This window comes from Triturus cristatus, chromosome 6 (genome assembly GCF_964204655.1).
Source record: "Triturus cristatus chromosome 6, aTriCri1.1, whole genome shotgun sequence".
In the NCBI taxonomy this organism is placed as follows: domain Eukaryota; kingdom Metazoa; phylum Chordata; class Amphibia; order Caudata; family Salamandridae; genus Triturus; species Triturus cristatus.
The window spans coordinates 1,621,661,239-1,621,684,268 of NC_140589.1; the positions used below are offsets into that span (position 1 = coordinate 1,621,661,239).

The 23,030-nt window shown below is 44.3% G+C and overlaps 1 protein-coding gene across 1 annotated transcript in view; it reads left to right on the forward strand.

Annotated features, from left to right (window-relative positions):
- SRBD1 (S1 RNA binding domain 1) overlaps positions 1-23,030 on the forward strand; it is a 721,551-nt gene that overhangs the window by 451,609 nt on the left and 246,912 nt on the right. The window contains exon 17 of the mRNA XM_085612769.1: positions 17,054-17,136. Coding sequence (XP_085468895.1) covers positions 17,054-17,136 — 83 coding nt within the window. The remainder of the gene's footprint in view (positions 1-17,053; positions 17,137-23,030) is intronic.

The window sequence follows — 23,030 nt, forward strand, 5'->3', positions numbered from 1 at the left end:
GCTTTAGCCTCAAAACCGTCCTAGTCAGCCCTTCCAGACCATGGGCGTCCAGTTGGTGGCAGGGTCAGCCATCACCTCCACACACTGGCAGACTATCACATTGGATACGTTGGTCCTCCAGATAGTTTGAAGGGGCTACTCCTTTCCCTTTGAGACCACCCCTCCCTCCATGCCTCCATCCTATCACCGGCTAAAGGAGGATCATTTAATTTTTCTCCGGGAGGAAGTCATGTCTTTGGCCTAAGCAGCCATAGAGAGAGTTTCAGTGCCAGAAGTAGGTTGTGGTTGTTATTCCTGCTACTTTCTAGTTCTGAAAAAAGACAACAGCCTTCGTCCTATCCTAGACTTACGAGCCCTCAATAACATCCTCAAAAAGGAAAAATTAAAGATAATCACATTAGCTCAGGTCCTGTCTGCCCTGGAGATGGGATGGTAACAGACCTGCAGGACGCCTGTTTTCACATTCTTGTCCTGCCTGACCATTGGCGCTACAAGCATTTTCAGTTCACTGGGCTCCCTTTTGGCCGTACCAGCACCTCTAGGGTGTTCACAAAGGTAATGGCTGTGGTCGCAGCTTATCTGCACTGATCAGGGATGCCAGTCTTCCCCTTTCTCAATGACTGGCTGCTGAAGGCGGGCTCGCCCCAGGCTGTCGTCTCCCACCTCCAGAGCAGGGGCTGCTCCTCCACTAGGGCGGAGGAGCGTCGCCCCACTGCTTTCTCGCAGTGCCAGAAGCAGAAACATAATATGGTAATAACTACCATCTTATGTTTCTGCTTCTCGCACTGCGAGAAAGCAGAAGAGTTTGGTTGTGGGTGGGCTGCTGTGCAAGCAGGACTGGGCAGGGGAGGAGTGGTGTGCCCACTCCTGAGTGCGCATGACTGGTTTGGCCGGCCCTCTGGGGCCGACCGAACCACTCATGCGCACTCTGCCCTTCTCCATGTAGGCTGCAATTCAGCCTACATGGAGAACTTGGCCGGGCCATTACCCCCCGGCTGGGCTGGGTCCCGACCAAACACAACGCTGCTTGCAGCATTGTGATTGGCTTTGGGGTGGGAGCCTGGCTGCTTGCTTCCTGTTACTACCGGAGGTAAGAGAGCAGGAGCTGAAAAGACGCGGAACCCGGCCAGCGGGATGGTAATTTAATTTTTTAAAAATATTAATTTAATCCCCCCCCCCTTGTGACCCCTCACCTCCCACCCACGAGTTGTGCTGTCCGCGTGCGACTGCTCCAGATTACAGCGAACATCCTGCATTAGCTGGGGTTCACTGTCAACGTGCCAAAATCACACCGGACTCCCTCTCAAATTTTCCCTTTCATTCGAGCCATTCTGGACACAGCACAGTTTCGGTCTCATCCTTCTGAATGGCAAGTCCACAATACTCAGGCTATGATACCGATGTTTCAGCCTCCTTCCTGGATTTTGGTGAAAATGACTCTGAGGCTGCTGGACATGTGGCATATGCGGGCTCTGCAGTGGACCTGAAGTTCCAGTGGGTGCAGCAACAGGGAAATCTCTCCGACATGGTGCAGATCTCGAAAGAACTGCATGAGAGCTGCAGTGGTGGACCCTTCTCCCTTCCCCAACCAGATCTCACAGTAATGACAGATGCGTCACTTCTGGGATGGGGCGGGCATCTAGGAGAGGTGGAGACCAGAGAACTTCCATCTCCAGCAGAATCCAGACTCCACTTCAACATGCTAGATCTCTGTGTGATCCGATTGGCTTTGAAAGCCTTTCTACCCTCCATCAAAGGAAGGCTGGTCTGGTTCAAGTGTTGACATACAACACCACTTCCATGTGGCACTGAAACAAACATAAGGCAGAGTGGGGTCATGGACTCTTTGTCAGGAGGCCCTGCTCATGTGGACATGTCTGGAACAGTAGGACGTATCCCTGGTGGTTCAACACCTGGCAGGTTCCCTGAATGCCAGGGCGGACAAACTCAGCCGTCGATGCCTAATGGATCATGAGTGGCATCTCCATCCGTAGGTGGCGCAAGGTCTCTTTCAGCAGTGGGGAGAGCCTTGGTTAGATCTGTCCGCCTCCGCAGAGAACGTGTAATGTCAGCAGTTTTGCGATCTGGAGTTTCCAAGGCAGCTCTCGCTCAGAGACGCTTTTCATCTCGAGCGGAGCTCAGGGTTCCAGTACGCTTTTCCACCCATACCACTACTGCCCAGAGTTCTTAGGAAGATCTTCAACGTCCAGGCCCAAGTCATCGGTGTGGCTCCAGACTGGGCACGGATAATCTGGTATCCCAAGCTGCTACAAATGAGCATTGATCTGCTGATCAGGCTGCCCTTTTGGGAGGATTCTCTGTCGCAGCAGCAGCAGCTGCAGCAGCAGCAACCTGTCAACACCGCGCCTTCTCGCATGAAGATTGAGTGGCGGCAGTTTGCAGACTTCGGCAGTAAGATCAAAGCTACAATGTTATTCTAGCAGCCAGACGTCCCTCCTCTAAGACGGTATACGCCTGCCGGTGTAAGAAATTTGTAATATATTGTACATACAAGTCTATGGACCATCTTTCTGCTTCCCTTTCTGATATTATTCTTTTTATTTTGACCCTTACCCAGCAGACCTCTGCTCTGGGCACCTTGAAAGGGTATCTTTTTGATTTGTCTGCCTTCCTGCTGCTGCCAGGCCAACCCTCCTTATTTAAATCACCCATTGTACATAGATTCCTGAAAGTCCTTATACATATGTTCCCACCTGCCCCTTTAATTATGCCTCAGTGTGACCTTAATTTGGTTCTCACTTTCCTCGTGTGATCCTTTTGAGCCCCTGCATAATTGCCCCCACCGGCTGCTTGTCATCAAAACAGCCTTCCTGGTGGTAATTACATCTGCCAGGAGTGTGAGCAAGCTGCAGGTTTTGTCCTCCAAGGCCCCTGTCTGACGATATTCCCTGACAAATTGGTGCTCCGCCCTAGCGCCTCTTTCCTTCCAAAAGTGGTAACTCCATTACATGTGGAATAATCTGTCTCCTTGCTCATTTTTTATGCTCCTCCGCATCCCTCTAAAGAAGAGGAGCCACTCCACCGTCTGGACCCAAAAAGAGTGTTGTCATTCTACCTTGACTGCACCAAAGAGTTCTAGGTGCACAACCAACTCTTCATAGGGTACGGTGGATCGAAGACAGGTTGAGCAGGGCAGAAGACCATCTCATGAAGGGTTGTCCTCTACATCAAGACTCCCTACGCTCTGGCAAAGAAGCAGCCACTAGAAGGCTTAACGGCTGATTCCACCAGATCTAAGGCTGCTACCACTGCGCTGCAACGTGGATCCCATTCCTTTTTTTAAAACTCTTTTTATTTGGAGGAAAAAGTCACATGTCAGCAACAAAGTCAACAGCATGGCAGTACAATGTATTAGTGTACACACAGCCGCAGTTTATATCTCAAAGGGGCCATATGAAGAAATCTATCACACTAGTTATCCAATCCCCCCCTCCCCCTACCACCAAGCACTAGGCGTCTGGGTACTACTGGAGTACAGATCTGGCCCCTATGCATATTCCAGCCACCCCAGATCTGCCTCCATTTTTTAGGGCCACCTCAATGTTCGTAAATGTGTTTTTCCACAATCATTGACCAATCCATGTCCCTCTCCCATTCAGTCAGGATGGGCGGATCTCCGACTCCCCATTTTTGCGTGATGTTGCATTTTGCGATAGCAAAGCCCAGAGTTACCCAAATTTGTTGTTTCCTGCTAAGGTCTGTTTGCCTCCATATATTCAGGAGACAGAGTTGTGGTGTATGTTAGAGTTCTTTCCCACAGACCGACTGCAATTGTCTCGCCACGGCTCATCAATATTTCTGTATAATGGGACAGTCCTATATTATGTGATAGAATGTACCTTCCTGTCTGCATTTTCTGTTACAACTGGGGTTTGCCTGTCCTTTGATTTTCGCCAGAGTGACACATGAAAAGTATGTTCTATGAAGAATCCTCAGTTGGACTAGTCCGAGCTTCGCAGATATGGCCACTTCCTTCGGAGATGCCAACGCCTCCTGCCAGTCCTCATATTCAAGTATTCCTATGTTATTTTGCCATTTTGCGTGTAAGGTCTGAGGAGGGTTCTGCATATTATTAAGTATTTTCTTCTATGTCATGGAGATCGGCTTGGTATCTATGCAATCATTTAGGAGTCTGACCTCCAGTGGGGTTGCCTCTGAAAGGACTGTACCTTGTGGGATAGCTGATTTCAGAGCTTGGCTGATCTGGAGGTATGTGAATGTCTCGGATTCAGCCATCTCGTAGTCCTCTTGTACTTTAGTAAAAGGTTTTACGTTGCACTTTAATCACAGATCCCCCAACCCTGGAGATGCCGATTAAGTCCCATTTGTCGAACCTTGGACAATGGCTCAGGCCACCCAGGCACTCTGCATCACATAATGGTGTGGATTGAGTCATTTTGTGCTGCCACCCTAGTTTCTTTGTGACTTTGTGCCACCGTTTGATGTGTGAGGCCAGTGCGTGTTTGTTTCAGTGGATTTGTATACAGTGCCTGGTTATGGCCTCTTGGCCCTTGAGCATTTAATCCATGTGGTAGGTGGGGTCGGAATGGGAGGCATAGATCCATTTATTAATTACAGAAAGCTGACTTGCCTAGTAGTAGGTACAGATATCTGGAGGAGCTATTCTGCCATCATACCACCCCCTGCTCAGTTTGTGAGTGGCTAATTGTTGGGGCTTTCCATCCCACAGCAGTGTTCAGATTTTCGCTTCTATCTTAACAAAGTAGGAATCAGGGACCTGATAGGGAGTTATTTGCAGGACATATAACGATCTTGGTAATGCCATCATCTTAAAGAGGGCAGTTCGTCCCAGTAGAGACAGCGGCAGTGTCCTCTAGTGTTGGCCATCTTTCTGTAATCTGCTCTGGGGGCCCAGCAGGTTTAGGGTGTAGAATTGAATGGGATTACGTGAAACGTCGATTCCCAGATATCGGAAGGTGTCCTTTGTGATTGTAACAGTACAACCCGGGGGAAGTCTGGGTTGGGGGCCATATTGGATTTGGACCAGTTTATAGAATACCTTGAGTATTTAGAGAAATTGGTAAAGGTTTGGAGGACCCTGTTAATGAAAGCGCTGGGTGATGCCATGTAGTGTAATATATCGTTGGTGTAGAGTGAGATTCTATCCTCACACTCCAGTGTCCATTTAAGACCCTGATGGGTATCCTTCCTTATCCAGGCCGGCAGTGGTTCAAGCATTAGTGCGAAGATCAGGGGTGACAAGGGACATCTCTGCTGGGTTCCTCTGTTGAGGGAAAAGGCATTCAAGGTGTGCCCATTTACCACTACTTGTGCTGAGGGGTTGGTGTAGAGCAGTTCAATCCACGGGATATATTGCAGTCCAAAACTGAGCCTTTCCAGTACCGCATAGAGATAGAGCCATTAAATGGTGTCAAAGGCCATCTGCGCATTTAGCGATAGTATCACTGCCTCTTCTTTTATAAACCCACTTCTGCTGAGAATGCCGTGCAGGCGTCGGAGTTTTAAATACGTGTTTCTCCCCGGCATGAAGCTTAACTGGTCAGGGTGTACCAACTTCGTAATGAGTGGTAGTAATCTGTTTGCTAATACTTTGGCTAGTATCTTTGCTTCATCGTTAAGCAACAAAATGGGGCGAAATCAGCTACACAGTTCAGCCTCCTTAACCTGTTTATGAATAACTACTATGGTGGCTAGTCTCTGATCATTTGGGAGGCTTCCCTGTCGTTTACTATATTGGTGCATCTGACATAGGTAAGGAGCGATCGTCGATGCTGTCAGTTTGAATAGTTCTATTGGGATACCACTAGGTCCCATTGCTTTCCCCGATTGAATAGTGTTAATCACGCCTATAATTTCCTCATCCGTGAGTTCACTGTCGAGTGTTATGGCTTCTTCTGGTGACAGCGACAGAAGACGCATGTCTGAAAGCAACTCTTTGGAGCCATTAAGGGTTGTGGTGGACGAGGGGGAATACTGTCTGGAATAATATTGTTGAATAGTTCAGCTATATCTTGTGGTCCGTTAATGATTTCATCTTTCTTGTCCCTAAAACATGTCCCCCATCTGTCTGCTTTTTCCCTCCTGTCCAGTCATGGAAGCAGTTTCCCTGCTTTGTCTCCGGTCTCATATAGTCTGTGGTATATTGCCAATTGATTACTTTTTGTCACCTCTGTCACCAAGTTTTTGTTCTCTTGTTGCTTGAGTTCTAATGAGTGCGAGATCTCTTCTGAATCGGGGTCTGTTTGTTGCGTTTCTAAATCACAGATCTGTTTCTCTAGTTGTGTAATTGTTTCCTGTTTATCTCTTCAATGCCCAGCTGTCAGGGCTAGTGCTTGCACCTTAATGGCTGTTTTGTAGATTTCCCATTGTGTTTGTGGAGCCTTCATTTTCTTTCAAATTGAATTTTGTTTTACGGGGTAAGTCTTCCTGTATGTGTGGAATTTTAAGATATCGGGGATGTAGAGTGATCCCAGGTCGTCAGAACGGTGTGCCTTGTGTGAAACGGGCCACAAGGGGAGAGTGGTCCGATATTTCCTGCGCCAACTGCTTGACGTTGTGAAAGGAGGACAGTTGGTCTGGCCAAGCCAGTATATAGTCGATCCGCGACTGACTTACATGCACCGGGGTGAAATGTGAAGTGCAAACTATATGGGTTGTGAATTTTCCAGACATCTGCTAGGCCCACGGCCAACAGGTATTCCACTAAAGTGGAACAGCTACCAGGTTTATGTCTCGGGAAGGGGGGGGTGTTAAGATCACACGTGTTGCATACCACCATGTTAAGATCCCCCTCTATTATCAAGTCTAGTATTGTTTTGCTTAGTTCCAGGAGGGTGTTTTTTGGCAAAGTTGGTGGAACATAAACTGATAAGAGGCTGAGTGGCCTGCCCTCCCATGTGCCCGTATTGGCCGCTATTCTACCCAATGAATCAACATAGGATTTGACCAGAATGAAGGGGAAGTTCTTGCGTACGAGGATCCCGGTCCCCCTGGAGCCCGCGGGGAAGCCCGCGGAGGCCACTAATGTGTACCCCATCTATTTAATGCCTTGCATTTATTCCCTGTGAGATGAGTCTACTGAAAGAATACTACATCTGGGTTATGACACTTAAGAAATTGAAGGACTATTCCTCTCTTCAGTTTCTGTCCCAAACCACTAACATTCCAGGACAGCAATCTAAGGGAGGGGGGACAGGCATCAGGGGCCGCTGAGTTTTGGTGTGTAAGCGTGGTTTTCCTCAATCAGGAGGAGCCTGCGGGGCAGACTATCGGAGACAGTGGAGGTCAGTGTGTTTGCTGTCACGGCTGCGTGTGATTCCACCAGTAGGCTGACTGTAAGTGACTGAAGGAAGCACTTTCGCACTATTAAACTAACACTAACAAAAAAAAATCCCCATATGTAGTTATTGATTTTGAAAGTTTTATATAGCACGAACATGACCATCGAGGGTATCAGAGCGCTTTACAGATTATGCAGCACGAAGGGTACACGCAAACACAACAGAATCAACAAAGGCGCCAAATGACATTTATGGCACAGTATTCTACTTTGGTATGTAGGAAAAATCTACCTTCTCTGGCGGTTTAGGAACAAGCCGCCTAAACTCTACAACTCTACAAAAGGGTATATGTACTTTACAGCTTAAACTTTACGTCCGGTAGTGATTGGTAGTCTTCCGAGGACTTGCTTGTCCAAGATCAGCATTTGTTCCTGTGGCTTAATTACAAAGTAAAGTGGTGGCGGAGACCTATTAGTCACCACTGCCTGGATTCTTGGATTTGCTTGGAGTCCCACCAGCGTTCGATTCGGAGCCCGTTTCCATTTTCACTAGACGGTTGGGTCGGTTGCTTGTCTGGCCAGAGTGTCTCACCGTGCACAATCCCGCCAGCTCCTCCCAGGTTTCCTCAGAGCTGGAGAAAAAACAGGTTTTACCTTCCGCTTCCACCCTCAATTTCGCAGGGAACAGCATTGCGGATGTTATGTCCTTATCTCTGAGAGTTTTTTTTTACTTCAAGAAAGTTGCACCTTTGTTTTTGCTCATTTAGGGAGAAGTCAGGAAAAAATGAGATGACATTGTTGTGGAATTGAACAGGAGGGGGCAAGCGTGCCCTTTTGTAGTATTATGTCACGATCTCGAAAGTTGAAGGTGCGCACGAGAATAAGTATTTGGGGGGGAATGGAGGGCCTGGCATTGGTCTTCCCCCTTGAACTCGATGTGCCCGTTCCCCAGAAAAATAGTTGGACAAGCCTCTGGGTTGCAGACGTTTAAATATGTGGTCTTCAACAAACAAATCAGTGGCAGGGCCCTCGGCGCGCTCAGGAACACCAATAATACGCACGTTATTGTGTCTAGATCGCCCTTCATAATCATCCAGTTTTGCTTCCAGTGTTTTAGTGTTATCACCCAGGATCTTCACCTGTTGCTGGCGGGTTGAGGAGTCTGATTTCAGTGTACGGTTTGTCTCCTCCACCTCCAAGACTAGGTCACTCAGCTTGCGTAGATCCACCCTCACCAGCGAGTCTTCGGAGGTTAGTGAGTCTATATGGGTTTCTAGTGATTGGTAAGCTTTGGAGATAGCTGCCATGATATCTTTTAGAGTTGGTTTGTCTTTCTGCACTGCAGGCTCCTGCGTGTTAGCGCCTTATTCTTGCAGTTTTTGTAGTGTGAGCTTGTCCAATTTGGTCTGATTAGTGCCCTGCCCTCCTTTGCTGGTAGACATGGCGCATCCGCCAAGCTGGGGATCAGGGCTGAGGGTCGATCCACTAGGTGCTCACCGCTGCCTGACCAGGGTATTACCGTGCGGCCTGTCGGTTTTTCCCCAGCTGAGTCGTGCCACCACTTCAGGTGTTCACTTGGTGACTAAGGCAATGCCCAGTGTTGCGGATGTTCGTAGGAATTATGGGGGTGCGGTTGGAGCAAGATATTATCTACTGCTTCCTTTTCTAAAGTCCAGTTGATCTGGTCAGGGATTAATTTTACCCACTTGTGAGGAAGCTATGTGAAGGTGTAGAGGAGAAGGCGAGGTGTCCCCCGACTCAAGGAGTCTTCTTCAAGATGGGAGGCAGTTTTCCTCTCAACCTCCCCACTTGTTGGTTTATTACCTTTGTTAGTACTGGACAGTTAAGCTGTCTGGATGTCCTCAGTGCCTCCTTTCAATCATGCTGGGCCGCACCACCAGTTGCCGCACCTCCGTTCCGTCCGCTTTCCAGTTGCATATCAGCGCTGCTTTGCACCCAGCCTCAGACCACACACCAGTCTGCCAGCCAGGTCATGCCACGCCACTCACCCTGGGGTGTCATCATGAAGTCTGGGCTACGCCACAGGTAATGCTCACATGGAGGAGACACGGGCTGCAAAACCGCTGGCTCTTCCCCTCGCGTCTGTCACTGTGGGCCCCGGTCTGAGGCAGAGTGTAGGTCGCAAGACGTTGCGTTCTCCCGCCGTTGCTGGGCCCACTTCAGTTGGGGGCGGGGTTGCTGCTACCGGACTTCAACGTAAGTAGTTTCGGACCCTTTCCATGCGGATTTTGTGGCGGATGGAGTAGGTAGGGGGATTGGGCCCACGGAGCTCACCTAGTGTGCAGCCATTTCCTTTCGAAGCAGGCCATGCCCCCCTGTGGGCCCCATTACTTGACATCTGTCAGGCGGCAACATGGGCATGCCTGCACACGTTTACCAAGCATTACTGCCTTGACAGTCAAGTCCGCAGGTACAGCCTTTTTGTCCGGTCAGTCCTGCAGAACTTCTTAGTATGAAAATTATCTGCGGTCCCTCCTCTGGGGATGGTATTGCTTGAGTATCTATTTAAAGGTAATGAATCTGCGGCTAGATGTCTCTATCAAATGGGCAAGTTACTTATCTTTGGTAATGGCTTATCTGGTAGAGACATGATGTAGCCATAGATTCCTTACCGACCAAACTCATCCTCCTCGTGTTCTAGACAAGTTTCTAAGGTCAGATTTTCCCTTTTAGGACCCTAGTTTTTTAAAAACACACCCCAATATCAGCACTCTTCATGGCTCTGCGTTTCTGGCGTGGAAAGTCGTGAAAAGTAACTGATGTCAGTGTGCTGAAATGGTACCTATATGGGTGAAGCGGACGTCACTACCATCACGGGAGACACTAACGATGTAATGCGATGCCGACCTATGCGACCTACTGGCGCGCAGGAGTATTGTTCGAAGATAAATCTTCCAGATCTAGTCTGACACCTGGGAAAATCAAAGGTAAGGAATCTACAGGTAGATCATCTCTGTCAGATAAGGTGTTACCGAAGGTAAGTAACTTGTCCTTCAGAGCAGAATTGATATGGGTCACTAATTGTAATCAAGGCTACTCAGAGCAGTGATCTAATCTAAGTGCTTAACTGAAACAATCTAATATTCACTTTTTGATGTAAAAGTTAGTATTTCAGCTATAAATAAAGTGGCAGTCACAGACGTTTGCAGAAAAGCGGGAGGTCGACCCTAGGCCAAGAGCTGTTCCTTTAAGCCTCCATAGCACTGCTTTTTCAGACAGGATGGGGCTGCAGTGAATCATGGGACCCGGCAGGCACCGCCACACTATCACTCCCCTATATGTGCTACCAGCAAGGCAGGGAGATGCTTTGGTGTTGGGCTTATAGTTCACGGTCTCAAAGCCTATGCACCCCCACTACCCACACCTAGTAAGTTGTGAGTGTCACTTGGCAGGATTAATATGGTCTGTTTCATAGGGCATGCTGTGATTACAGTGACTCATCCTGGGAAACATGCTGCAATGTCTCACCAGTGTCCTTTTGAGAGGCCTACCCCACCTCTTCTGAGGCTGGTGAACATACCCTCTGAAGCAAAGGTTGTTTCACAATATTTGATGCGAGATACATATGTTCCTGGGTAAGACACCAGACCTCACAGGGACAATATTCATGCACCAACACACTTTGATATAAAAGAGAAGTGTCCGTTGCTTGGCCTCATGTTGTTAATCCTGTTGTAGGAAGACACAAGTAAACAATAACTCTTTGAGATCACCCACTTTCAATTTTAGTATAGGTCTAACAGTTTACCAATGGATTAAATAAATGCTAACATAAGGGACATACTCACACCCAAATTAGAGAACCCAATAACTAGGAGACTGTACAAGTCAACAGAAGTTAATTGCATTCTAGTGCAAGACATGGAACCCACTGATTATGCATACTACATGAGGTAGGTGAGGGTTCACCCTATATGAATACTTGATTGTATGGTAAAGCCATAAGGGGTTTGGCTATATCTTGCATGTGTTTTGTACTTTTTTGTAGGTTTCTGCCTTTTCACAGTCCTTTAATGCGTTTCACTCACTCTTTAGGGCATTAGCTACTTGTTTTGTATGTGTGAGTGAATATTGTGATGTATTTTCTGCTGCTGGCACCTGTCAACTTATTATTTGTGTCAGGAAGGTTGCACTACTTAGTACAAATGGGCACCAATGGTACAACCTTTGGAGTAGTAATGCAACAATGGAGCTCTAAACACTAAAAACACAACCGTTGCCAAGATGTGTATGTCTGGATCAAAGAAAAGAATCTCTAAGCCCAGGCACTAATAGAAAAAGAAAATAGCAGACGACTCTTATGGTGTATATGATGTTTCAATGTGCAATGAATGCAACAATTAAAAATATGTAATGACAGTTTAGTTAGGTGCTCAAATGATTTATTGCAAACTTCTAAATGTTCCAAAAGAAAAAAATATTTTACTTAATTATGGTTTTCAACACAAATGTACAAACACATCACCACTATGGCAACAACTGTATAGCAAAGATTACAGATGCGTTGAGCGTGTTGCTTCATAGAGGATTTCAGCCGACACGCGTTTCTTCCCTACATCAGGACTTTTTCACATCTGATAATACATGAGAAAGATAAAACATGAATTTAAAAACACTATTTTTTATTAAAGCAATGTAAAAATTGTTGTATGAGATTAGAATCCTTATCTCTCACACTGATGTTATGCGATCATCACCATAAAAACCTCTCATACCTTGTGAGTATGACACTCATAAAGAAAAAAAAAGACACAGTACCCATGCGTGAAACATATACAACCGCCACCTAAACCAAGAAATGAACTGCGAATGAACAGTTAGGTTGTGATAACAATAAAACAGTAATTCCAGAGACCTAAAAAAAAAAATAGAAGATGGTAGTGGGCATACACAGATGAATTCAAGCTAATTCTGGCTGAAAAGTTCAAATAGAAGATCCATAAACCAGTGAATGGTGCCTCTGTATACCCTTCAAAGTGACAAGAACACAGAAACTGTTCAATTACCTATATCCAAATGGATTTGTATTCAATGGAATCAGTGCAAACAATAAGCACAAGTCTATGAACCTTCTAAAGTGCCGACCAGGTCTCAAATCAAATCCCTAAGGAGAATGGTGAACACAACATAGGAAATACATTAGCCCATCTCATGAGTAAGCCAAATCGTTCTAAAGTCGAAATGGAGTAATTAAAAGCCCCCCACCTCAAGCATTCCTTGGTTTATTATCTACGTTTCCAATTAATGATTCAGTAGTGGTTTTGTCAAAAGCAACATAGAAATTTATATCAAATCTGTCCTGTATCTAAGGCGCCTGATGTCCAACCCCAAAAATATAAACCTGCCAAGTAACAGATAGAGGATACATCCTCTGATGATTGGGGACCTTGATAAGTCCTGGTTTAATATCTGTGATCATAAGAATATGCCATATTCATTGTAAGGGATAACTTAAAAATACAACACTTCCCATTCTAAATTCCATATATAGCAAATGCACATTTAAATACAAACAACTGTACAATTTTTAAACATCCCCACAGAAGATATAAAGAAGGAGTGTCCAAATGTAAGTCTAAAGAAATCAAGATTATACAAGAAATCCTATGCCTGAGGATTGAGAAATCATAATCCAAAGGTTTCCAACGGTAATTGTAAGGGCTTGTGAATCTAGTGTGTATATGTCTATAAATGCACCACATCGTCTAAACCGTAGACAACAAAAACAAAAAGGAGAGAGGGACCAAAAAAATGATATAACAAAGTGAATCCCCTATTGGTACATTGCACATGTGGTCATTGAAGAAAAAGGTATGACCATTACCAAAAATGTAAGCAGACGTGATGAAATTTGAGTGTTGAAATTTTTTAATAGTGAATGCCACAAAAATCACTCATGCAGCATAAACTAGAGAAAGAAAAATTAAATACATGTACGACATCCACAAGCGAATGCAATGTGCATCCGGTCATAAAAGATTAACTCTGACTGTTAGATAGTGTTGGGCAGCATGTGTCAAAATAATACTTGGAACTTGTTAATCAAAAATACTCCACATCAGAAAAAAAAATCCACATTGCCAATGCTTCTTTTAGTGCAGGATATGAGTAAAAGAGTGAACCATCATAAAATAGTGAGCACAGTTTCTGCCTTTTGTAGGTCGAGCCTAGGCAGGCTCTTTCTAAAAGATCTGCTGTACGCAGTATAGCGAGTGTGATCCCACCTGCTGCTTGCCATTAGTTAACTCTTGCATTAGTATTCCTTCCTGGCTCCCTATTGGTTGGGGCTCCCAATACAACACTTCTCTTTTAACAGAAGGAGCACTGACTAACTGCAGTTTTATTACACCGTAAGTGTTCATGTGTTGTGTTTAAGGACTTCTTATTTTATTTTGTGCTACTGATATTCTTCCACCACAGCACCTTGCACTGCGCCCGGTTTCCTGTTTTTTTTTTTTTTTTAAATGACCAAGGCACCCGCTTCACGGGCCGCCATGCACATAAGTTAAATATGCACCGGCACTGCGCCTTATATTTTAGCACGGTGCCCGCTTTTGTCATCATCTTTTCATTACTGTGTCCTGACGCCACACACTTTGTTTAAGCATGGCGCTTGCATTTATGGTTTAAAAAAAAGCAATAGCTTTAACTCTCGCAAATGCAAGACCTGTTCCTTTGCAAATGATTGTTTCTCTTGTAGACAGTCATGGTTAAACAGCCCACTGGGTAGATGGCAAAGATAGCTTTTCAGATGCAAGTGGCAGCATCTCCTGTTAAGGGGATAACATTACAACTCCTTGGAATACCAGCTTGCTGAAATGATCTATTTACCAGAACAATGTTGGTATCATAAAGTTAGAGCGTCTAGAGAGACAGAAAAGAAAAATAACCTTTCACGCCCTCTTCTTCCTCAGGGTTTTGTGAGATTTAGGTGGCGCTCACAACACCACTGTGAATGTGATGCATCCTGCTGAAACAAGTGCAGCACAAGCTACAGGTGCTACCCTGTGTGGGTCGCCAGTGAGTTTAGATCATGATTGTCAGTAGCTTTATGCGAGGATCAAGTCACAAATGTGATGCTGGTCCCTTCTGTGGTTTAATGGGCACACCTAGTCGTGGCTGATGTAACATTCCTGGCAAATATAGAGCAAAAGCAAGCTAAGCCAGCTCTGTAATGTCTAAATAGACCTAGCAGTGGCTCCCTCGAGCCTTAAAAAGAGTGGGCCAGAGGCAAAAATCTTCAGCTACTCCGGATTGTGAGGACCCGAGTTAGATTACTTTGGGGAGGCTCTCCACTTTTTGCTTGTTCTAACAGCAGTTCTTGGTGTTATGTCTCTTCTTTTCTCTGCCACTCCTCTCTTTCTCCCACCCTCGCTTAATTTATTCAACTCAGGCCAAGTCAAGTCAATTATACTTTTATTTGATTTCGTTAAAAATCATAAAAGATTGTAAAAGCACATTATACAAAATGGTTTAAGAATGGGGGTTTGAAAGATGCAAGGGATAAAAACACTGTGTCATCATTACTCAATCCTCATCATTTGTTAAAATTAGAAAAATTAAGTTTATAATCAGTGCAATTTAAAAGATGCCAGGCTGTTAAAAAAAAAAAAAAAAAAAAAGAAGAATCAGAAAGTAGTGCAGGTGCAGATGAGGAGAGTCCAGGAAGTCTTGTCAGTGGCAATCAAGTTAATTCTTGTGTATTATCTAGTTTTTGGCTGCCATTTCCCAAAACGTGATGGCTTTGCAGGACAGTTGGATTGACTAGCCTCCAAGGGATTGAATGACTGCTGCTCCGCATGTCCTTAATTGTTTTTTCCAGAAGATCTCGCGAAGAACAATTTTTCGAGTTTCTAGAAGCGAGGGGCAGATGCATAGGAGGTGTAATAGTGTCTCTTCTCCCTGTCCACACAATCTGCATTCTTTCGTTGGCTATGTACACTTCAATTTTGGGGACACATCCTTCGTGGGGAATGACCCCAATCGCAACATCGTCAGATAGTGCTTTTTATGATGTGAGAAGTGTTCTGACAAATATTGTTGTGCTTTCTCCGTCTGATAAGATTGAATCACTGCCCTTGCGTGATTTTTTGGGGCAAAGGCAGTTTTATCCATTAACAACGAGATTTGTTTGGTTACAGTATTCACAGCATTTTTGAACAGAGAGTAGGAGGTAATTGTATGCCAGGCTTCTTTGAGGTGCAGGTCTGCGAGTGATTCTTTTAAAACTGTGACAATAGAATTACTTTGCCTCACTTGCTTTTCAATTTCTGCCCAGCAAGAGTGGGCTAGAGTATTTTCCTCTGCTTGCCTCATCCACCAGTAATATTTGGCCACCGCTCCTTGTCTGGCTGGTTTCTGGTTTTTAAGCCCATATTCCAGTCAGATCTGTGACTGGGAGATGTGCCGGGGGATTGAAAACAGACTCTTGAAGAGACTCGACTGGGCTTGGTTTAAGGCGGCTGCATCTTTTGTGTTCATGATTTCCGACCCATACGATATAGTTGGTATACATTTTGCTGCAATTACCTTTAGCAGGTGACCAGTTGAACAGCCTTTTAACTTCCCTTCTAGAATTTTAAAGGTGTAGAGGAGTTGTTTTGCTTTCATTTTCCCTTGGTCCAGCTGTTGGTTAAAGTTAAGATTGTGATCAAGTTGAAACCCTAGGTATTTGTACAAATTCACCTGGGATATTGGTTTGTCATCTAGATTCCAGATGAATTTACCTTTTGACCCTGTTTTGTGACGTTTAGAAAAGCATAGCACCTTGGTTTTCTTGAGGTTTATTGTTCACCTCAGGCGTTTCTTCACTCCCTTTTATTTCCCTTCTCCATATTTCTTTTAGTGTATCTTCGTCCTTAAATCCACCTTCTTCTTCTGCCAACTTTTTCTCTCTTCCTGATGCTTTCCCTTCCATTTCTTCTTCTCAAATGTTCACCCTCTTACCTAGCATTTTCTTTAACCCATAGTCTCCTTTTGTTTAGCTTCTCTCTTCCATTTCTTTCCAATTGCATTTCCCCCTTTAATCCTTCTTCCCTGTGGTGAAAACTAGTGATATCTAACACCCTTGACTCCTTTCTTTTACCTCCTTTGCTTCCTCATTCGCTTTCATCTCTGCATTTGTTTATTTAACTCCTGATCCTTCCTAATTTTTCTGCCTTTAATTATCACACCCTCTCTCACTGCTTGTCATCCCTTTCGTCCCCCCTTTTGGCTTTTTTCTCTGCCTCCTGTTCTTTCATTCTCTTTCTCTCCTTTTTTTACTCCTTTTTTCTTCCTCCTTTCTACTTCTTTCCACCATTCCCTTTTTTCCTGTCCCCTTTTTCCTCACACTCTGCCTCACACTCCCTATTAATTCCCCCCAATTTTCCCTTCATTTGTCTATTTTACTTTCTTCCTCCGACCCTCCTTCCAGGCGCAGTGCTGAACGTGAATTTGCAGTGCAACAAAAAACAGCAGAATGTTGGGAAGCTTTGCAAATTCAACCATAGGCCACTTTGTGGAACATGTACTTGCGTGGGAAACATTTTTGTGGCTACTACAATTGCTTGGTGGCTGGTGATTCGGATGAAGAATTAGCCACGGCGGCTAAAGTTCTTTGTGTGCTAAAAACTACGAAATAACGTCTACTAAACGTTTAACTGCGTATTCTTATTGCCTGTAAATTGAGTATCACAGTAAATCTGATGTTTAAGCGGCCTTGGTTTTCAATATAAAGTAACAATTGTTTTTACATTGTGTTTTTTCCAGTTTCCATAGCGAGACGGGTCCAGGATCCATTAGCCGAGCTCGTGAAAATTGAGCCCAAGCACATTGGGGTTGGAATGTACCAGGTAAGTCAATGCTGAGCCCCTAATCCCCCAAATCCATCACTTTAGAAAGTTAATTCGAAGCACTGCTTTACAAGCAGGCCTTCTCTCCCTTGTATGCTACATTTTTTCCAGGTCCAGTTACTTCACAGTAATACAGAAATATTTTCTTGTCAGTACTCTTAATGAAAATTGTGCTCTAGTTTTTACTTCCGTGAATGAGGTTCTAACACCGCATCTATTTTTTTATGGGCCATTAAGCACATTAGCCTATGCCTCCTGACGTCCAACTCATTACACATTGCGAGCTTTTGCACAAACTAGCAAGGGGCAATTAATGTGATAAACACAGCGCGAGTTTGCATCACTATCGTTGGGCTGCTCAAACACATGTATTTCAACAATTCCAACTGCTATGTAACGTGGGGCTCAAAGGCATCATTTAACACTAGGCTGCTGTCTCCTTCCTAATAAGTATTTTTGTGTGTTTATTCTATCTTATGGTTCTGTACATTACCAGGAAATAATTTACGTATTTTCAGTGCCTAGATGCATTGCGTCTGTGGCTCTTAACCTTTTGACATCTGTGGACCGCCACTTAATCATTACCGGAATTTTGGGACCCTCAACTGAGTCAATTTTCTACAATTTGGCCCCCAAAACAATACACAAAAAATGGAAACAAACATTCCACAAACAAATACACAAATGATGAAATATTCTATTCAAGTCGTAAACAAATATATAAAAAATCCACATTTTAATATTAATGGTAAGGGTGGGGCTTTTCTTAAATTCTTTTGAGGTCACTCATTGTCCATACTGTATTCTGTTTGATGCACATGCACCTCTCCCACAAATCAGTCTGAAGATGGCAGTTTAATTTATACTCTCCAATTTCAACTACCTTCACATTTACAGAATGGTTTGAAACTTTCAATTTTATTGTTTCTCCTTTATTCCTTAGCACTTTAATAATCTGTTAATAATATTTTATTTTCCAAGCAGTCACAGGCCTCCTGAGTAGGCATCGTGGACCCCGGGGGTCCCCAGACCACAGGTTAAGAACCGCAGCCATACGGCATTAGGCAGTATACACAAGTAGTTGTTTCCTTCCTTAGTGTGTTATATTCGCCTGGTTGCCCCAGTTGGCATTCAAACCTGAGACCATGAGGTCTAAAACTGATTCCTGCACTTGATGTATAAGTCGATGGAGCCACCTCACCCGGCCAAGGGACTCCACCTCCCATGCCTTCTTGGTCTGCGGTGTCCCTCGTGAATCACCATTCTCTTCAGCCTTACGAGTTCTTTCATGGACCCGGTGTGGGAGGTATGCAGTGCAGCCAGGCATTGCCGCTCTGTACCAACATCTCGTGTACCTCAGAGGAAGACTTTTTCATTCAATAAATCAGCTTGCTGTAAACCTCTTCGCCCATGCATCTCCAGTACTTAAAATGTGTGGCTTCCATGAGAATGCAATAAAACTGGATTTAATGGCGTTTCTTTCCCTGTCAAGGAAATAAAATTCCTGGTCTCCAACACTTTTATCCAAGGAGCACCCAAGCCAAAGATTCAATCAAGATAATGCAGTGGTTTTCATTAGAGAGCTGGGCAATTTAGTTAGATTCCCTCCACAGGAGAGAACAGAAGGCTTTTAAAAGCTTTTATCTCAGGAAAAGTCTTAACTTATTGAAACATTATTTCTCCTCCGATCCTAGGTATAATGTACTAGAGAAGCCATTGAGTGTCACAGAAGAGTTGAGTAGTAGTCATGACACCTTGGCTAGGACACAGCTTCGAGGCAGATTGAGATGAATGATCCGGTGAACAGAATCTGCAAATAAATTGATTGAAGATGAGATCTTAAGTTTTCGCTTGTACAAAACTGTTGAGCGAACTTTGCAGATTCGTGTGTGCTCTTAAAGTGTCACAAAGCCTCATAGGTGAGGTACATTTATAATCTGATTGGAGACTGACACCTAGCTTTGTCATCAGGCGACCTCATTCTGCTGAATAACCATCTCTTTATACCTGGAGTTTTTTATTTGGGTTTCCCATGTTAACCATCTGACACGTATGTTGACCTTTTACTGCAGTGTGCTAGCTTTGCTGTTTTTCTTAATGAGGTTAAAGAAACCTAAACAACGAACACCCAAGAAGGTGCAAAGGTGGTCTCATGCATTGGTGATATATGACCACTATGTAAAAGTAAGATTGCAAGCCTACCAGTAGCTTTATTGTATTCTTTTCAGCAGTCTTTAAATGGCCCTCCATTTTGAACGCCCGTTTCCACCTTTCTACATTAATACTGTACTCACTGTGATCATTAGTGAACCTTACACCTCAAAGTAAGTGTTTTACTGTTTTTCGTTTTCATGGCACTTGGATTTTGTTCTCAACTATTTGATTTGCTTTATGAATGACCTTAATTCTTAATATTTATTCCTTCAGCAGAGCATACCTTTCCTACACAGTACTTCTCATTCCCCACATCTTAAGGCATCATGATTTTATTCTCTTTGGCAACCTAAAAGGATTTTATAGTTAATTTTGAATTTCTTATAGTTATTTTGATATTGTTCTTTATCGATCATTGTGTGTATTTTTCCTCTGCTATAAAGAATGCAGACATGATGGCAGACAATATTTTTTCCCCAGGCCGTTGACAGTGTTTTGATGTGATGCTTTCAAAACTTTCTTTATTTGAAGGTCTTCTACATCTATCTGCCATCGTCTTTCTGCGCTCCACCTAGTTATTCTGCATCTGCCCACTCCTTGCCCTTGCCAGGGCAAGAGGGACAATGTCACCTTCTTTTCTTGCTGCGATCCAAAACCAGTCCATCAGAAGAAGGTAATTTATTTTCCATCACATTAAATCAGCTCTAACTTGCTGAACTGTGAATTCCAGCCCTTTACAAAATACCGCTTTTATAGTTCATTTAGACGTCTACATATCACACTAGAGTTGCCCAACAGGCTGTCAGTTTTCATAAACATTTTCAGAGGAGGATCCTGGGCTGAACATCCGCCTCATTCATTCAGAACATTATCCTAGTCGGCTGCAAGCCATACCTCCATTTCACCATGGGAATAATGTCCTGGTTCAAACAAGCTATATATATGACTGCTGGCCGATGCGACAAGCCTTTGTATCGCCATCTTCTTTGCTCCAGTATATCCTCTGGGAGTGACAAACCTAGGATCACGTAGGACAGTCGTGATCCTGAACCTGCAGAAGCAAGTGTGCAAGTCATGGGAAGCCCCTCCTCTCACAATCAGACCAGCTACTCACTCTGTGCCTGACCTTAAGAGGGCCACCGTCCTTTACTTGGGGAGCTGACTGTTGGAAGAGAAGCACGCTGACAGAACACATCAGATACACTGGTGACTTAAAAGGTCGGGTCTTGGGGGGGACCGCTCCCCCTCGAAGAAGTGAGCCTACTTACCTGCACATATGCCACATAAGCACGCTTTTCTCTCCTTGTTGGTGAGGGATCCAGCATTCGCTCTCCGGGGCTACTGGTACATCTTCTTGAGTGACCACAGCGGCAAGGGAGAAACACCTAGTAGAGGATTGGGAGTGGTCCCCCTACCACTGGCATCCTGCACAAATGCCCAACACTCACAACTACTGCTGGGATTAGGGTAGATCTGCAGACTTTGGAACCGTCCCTTCCACCTCCCCTCTCACCACTCTTGACCTGGGGGGCGAGCTGGAGGATGAGGCGGACGGCGCCTCCCAGTGACACCGTGACCGGTGCTCTCGATGGAACTTTTGACGATGCCCCTTGGGCGGAAACCATAACTGTCTGTACATACCGCGGTGCCCGAGCAACCTTGGCCGGTGGAGCTGTCCTATGCAGCTATAGAGGAGTTTGGCTCTGGTTCACCCCTCTGCCGACACCTACCCAGCCGGACATCGGACATTGTTTTCCTCGTCTTCCCGTTGTGTTTCTTTTTCCTCCCCCGCCGCCTCCCTCCGTGATTCTTTGACTGCCTCCCCTTCTCCAGCCTGACTTTTCTGTGTCCCCTGAAGTACATTCCACCTTGCCATTTTTTTCTATGTTATGCTATGCTTTAGTAACTCATGTAACTATGTTATACTGTTTCCCTTTCTATGTTATGCGACACTCCAGTAACTGATGCAACTATGTAACAATGTTCTGAAACAATGTCCTACCTCATGTAAAGCGCATCGATACCTCCGGGTGTAGCCAGCGCTATATAAAACTTTTCAAATAAACAAATAAAATAAATAGGATCAGTCACCTGCATTGTGCCGCTTATGAATGAGAGCTGGAAGTCTCGCGGTCTTACAGAGATTTGAACATATCGATGCTTTCCCTTAGCATTTTGTCTCCAAGGGCAACCGGGTTGCCACGCTAGTTTTGGATTAGCCCATTATTTACTTAACGGTGGAAAGTTTAATCTGCAAGCGCTTTCGTGACTTAGCTTCTGCTACCATAGATTCACTTCAAATATCACCAACGACTCTATTAGAGAACACAATTTGAAGCAATTCGAAAGTATTTAAACAAATGCACATAAGTGTCTGCTGGAAAAGACAAATGTGTGGAAACTGAGAGCTTGGCGCCTTGCAGCATTCATTTCTAGAGTTTAAGAAAACAATTTAGTGTGTGATCTTTCATCTATCAACATGCACTTGAGTATGCAGTGTTTTGTAGACTGGCTTTTGTTTTGTGAAGAAAATGCATGTGTTTCCAAAGTTAGTTTTGCGACACTCTACTGATTCTCAAGTACTTGCTTATACACACATGGATTCCATTGTTTAACTTTTGTAGCCCAAAGAAATAGGCTGCTAGACTCCACAAACTGACTGCTGTTTAGTATAAACCATCTTTAAATGATAAAATGCCTGTGAGGTGCTGGATGTAGTCTTATGTCAAAAATTCAAGTGCTGGATTATGAAAAATAAACATGGCCCTTGCATGCTTGCTTGATAAGACTTGTTCATGCAAAGCAAGAAAGGTGCACTGTTTCAGTTTATCTCACTGTATTAGAATGTAGTATGAAAAAACATTGCATACATAACACTCTGACCATAGCCAATGGCTGGTAGTTTAAATATATTCAGTAGTATGTGCTGAGAACGACTAATGCATCATGCTCCAACTCATTAGCCCCATTGAAAGGTGGTGTCACATATTTACTGCTGTATGTTGGATAATCACAATGACTATGTTGCCAGCAACACTGCAGTTTTGTAGAACTTGATGTCGGCGAGTGACATCCAGTGCCTGCTATAGTTTTCTATTTTTAGGTACCCATACAAGAGTTCACAAACACAACTGCTAGGCACTTGGGTCACAGGAGGGCTGGGGGTGTCCCCTCTGCTGCCAGCCTTTTTATTTTGTAAATCAGAGCTCAATAGCTGATGTATCAAAATGTATTTTCCAGGCATTTTAAATAACTGTTCCTTCAGTATATTAAGCCTTCATGAAATACTAGTAGAAATCAACCCACATAACAGTACATTTCCCACAATTGAAGGGGTGGCAACAAGGAAAAAGTGCCTGGGATGTCTATTCAGTTTGAAGGATAAGACTGGGTGATGTATGATGGTTTCTAACTCCAAAACACAACACGTGTCCTGTCATCATTAGTTAAGATTAGATTTGGCATTGTATTTTTAGATTTACATAGAATCCCAAATATATTCTTTGCTGAAAAGATGGATATATGTCAGTTGAAACAACATGTTGTTGTAATTTTCCCCTGTCCCTAAAAGGGATCACAAAACCATGCATACATCGCCAATTTGAGGCCATCTCCAATGTTCCATTTTTGCTAAGATGTTTGATAAATCGTCATTTTCTAGCTCCCTAGTAACTTAAAGTCTAATAATCTGTGGCAATAAAATAATTTAAATTTAGGCTTTAGATGTGCCCTCTACACTC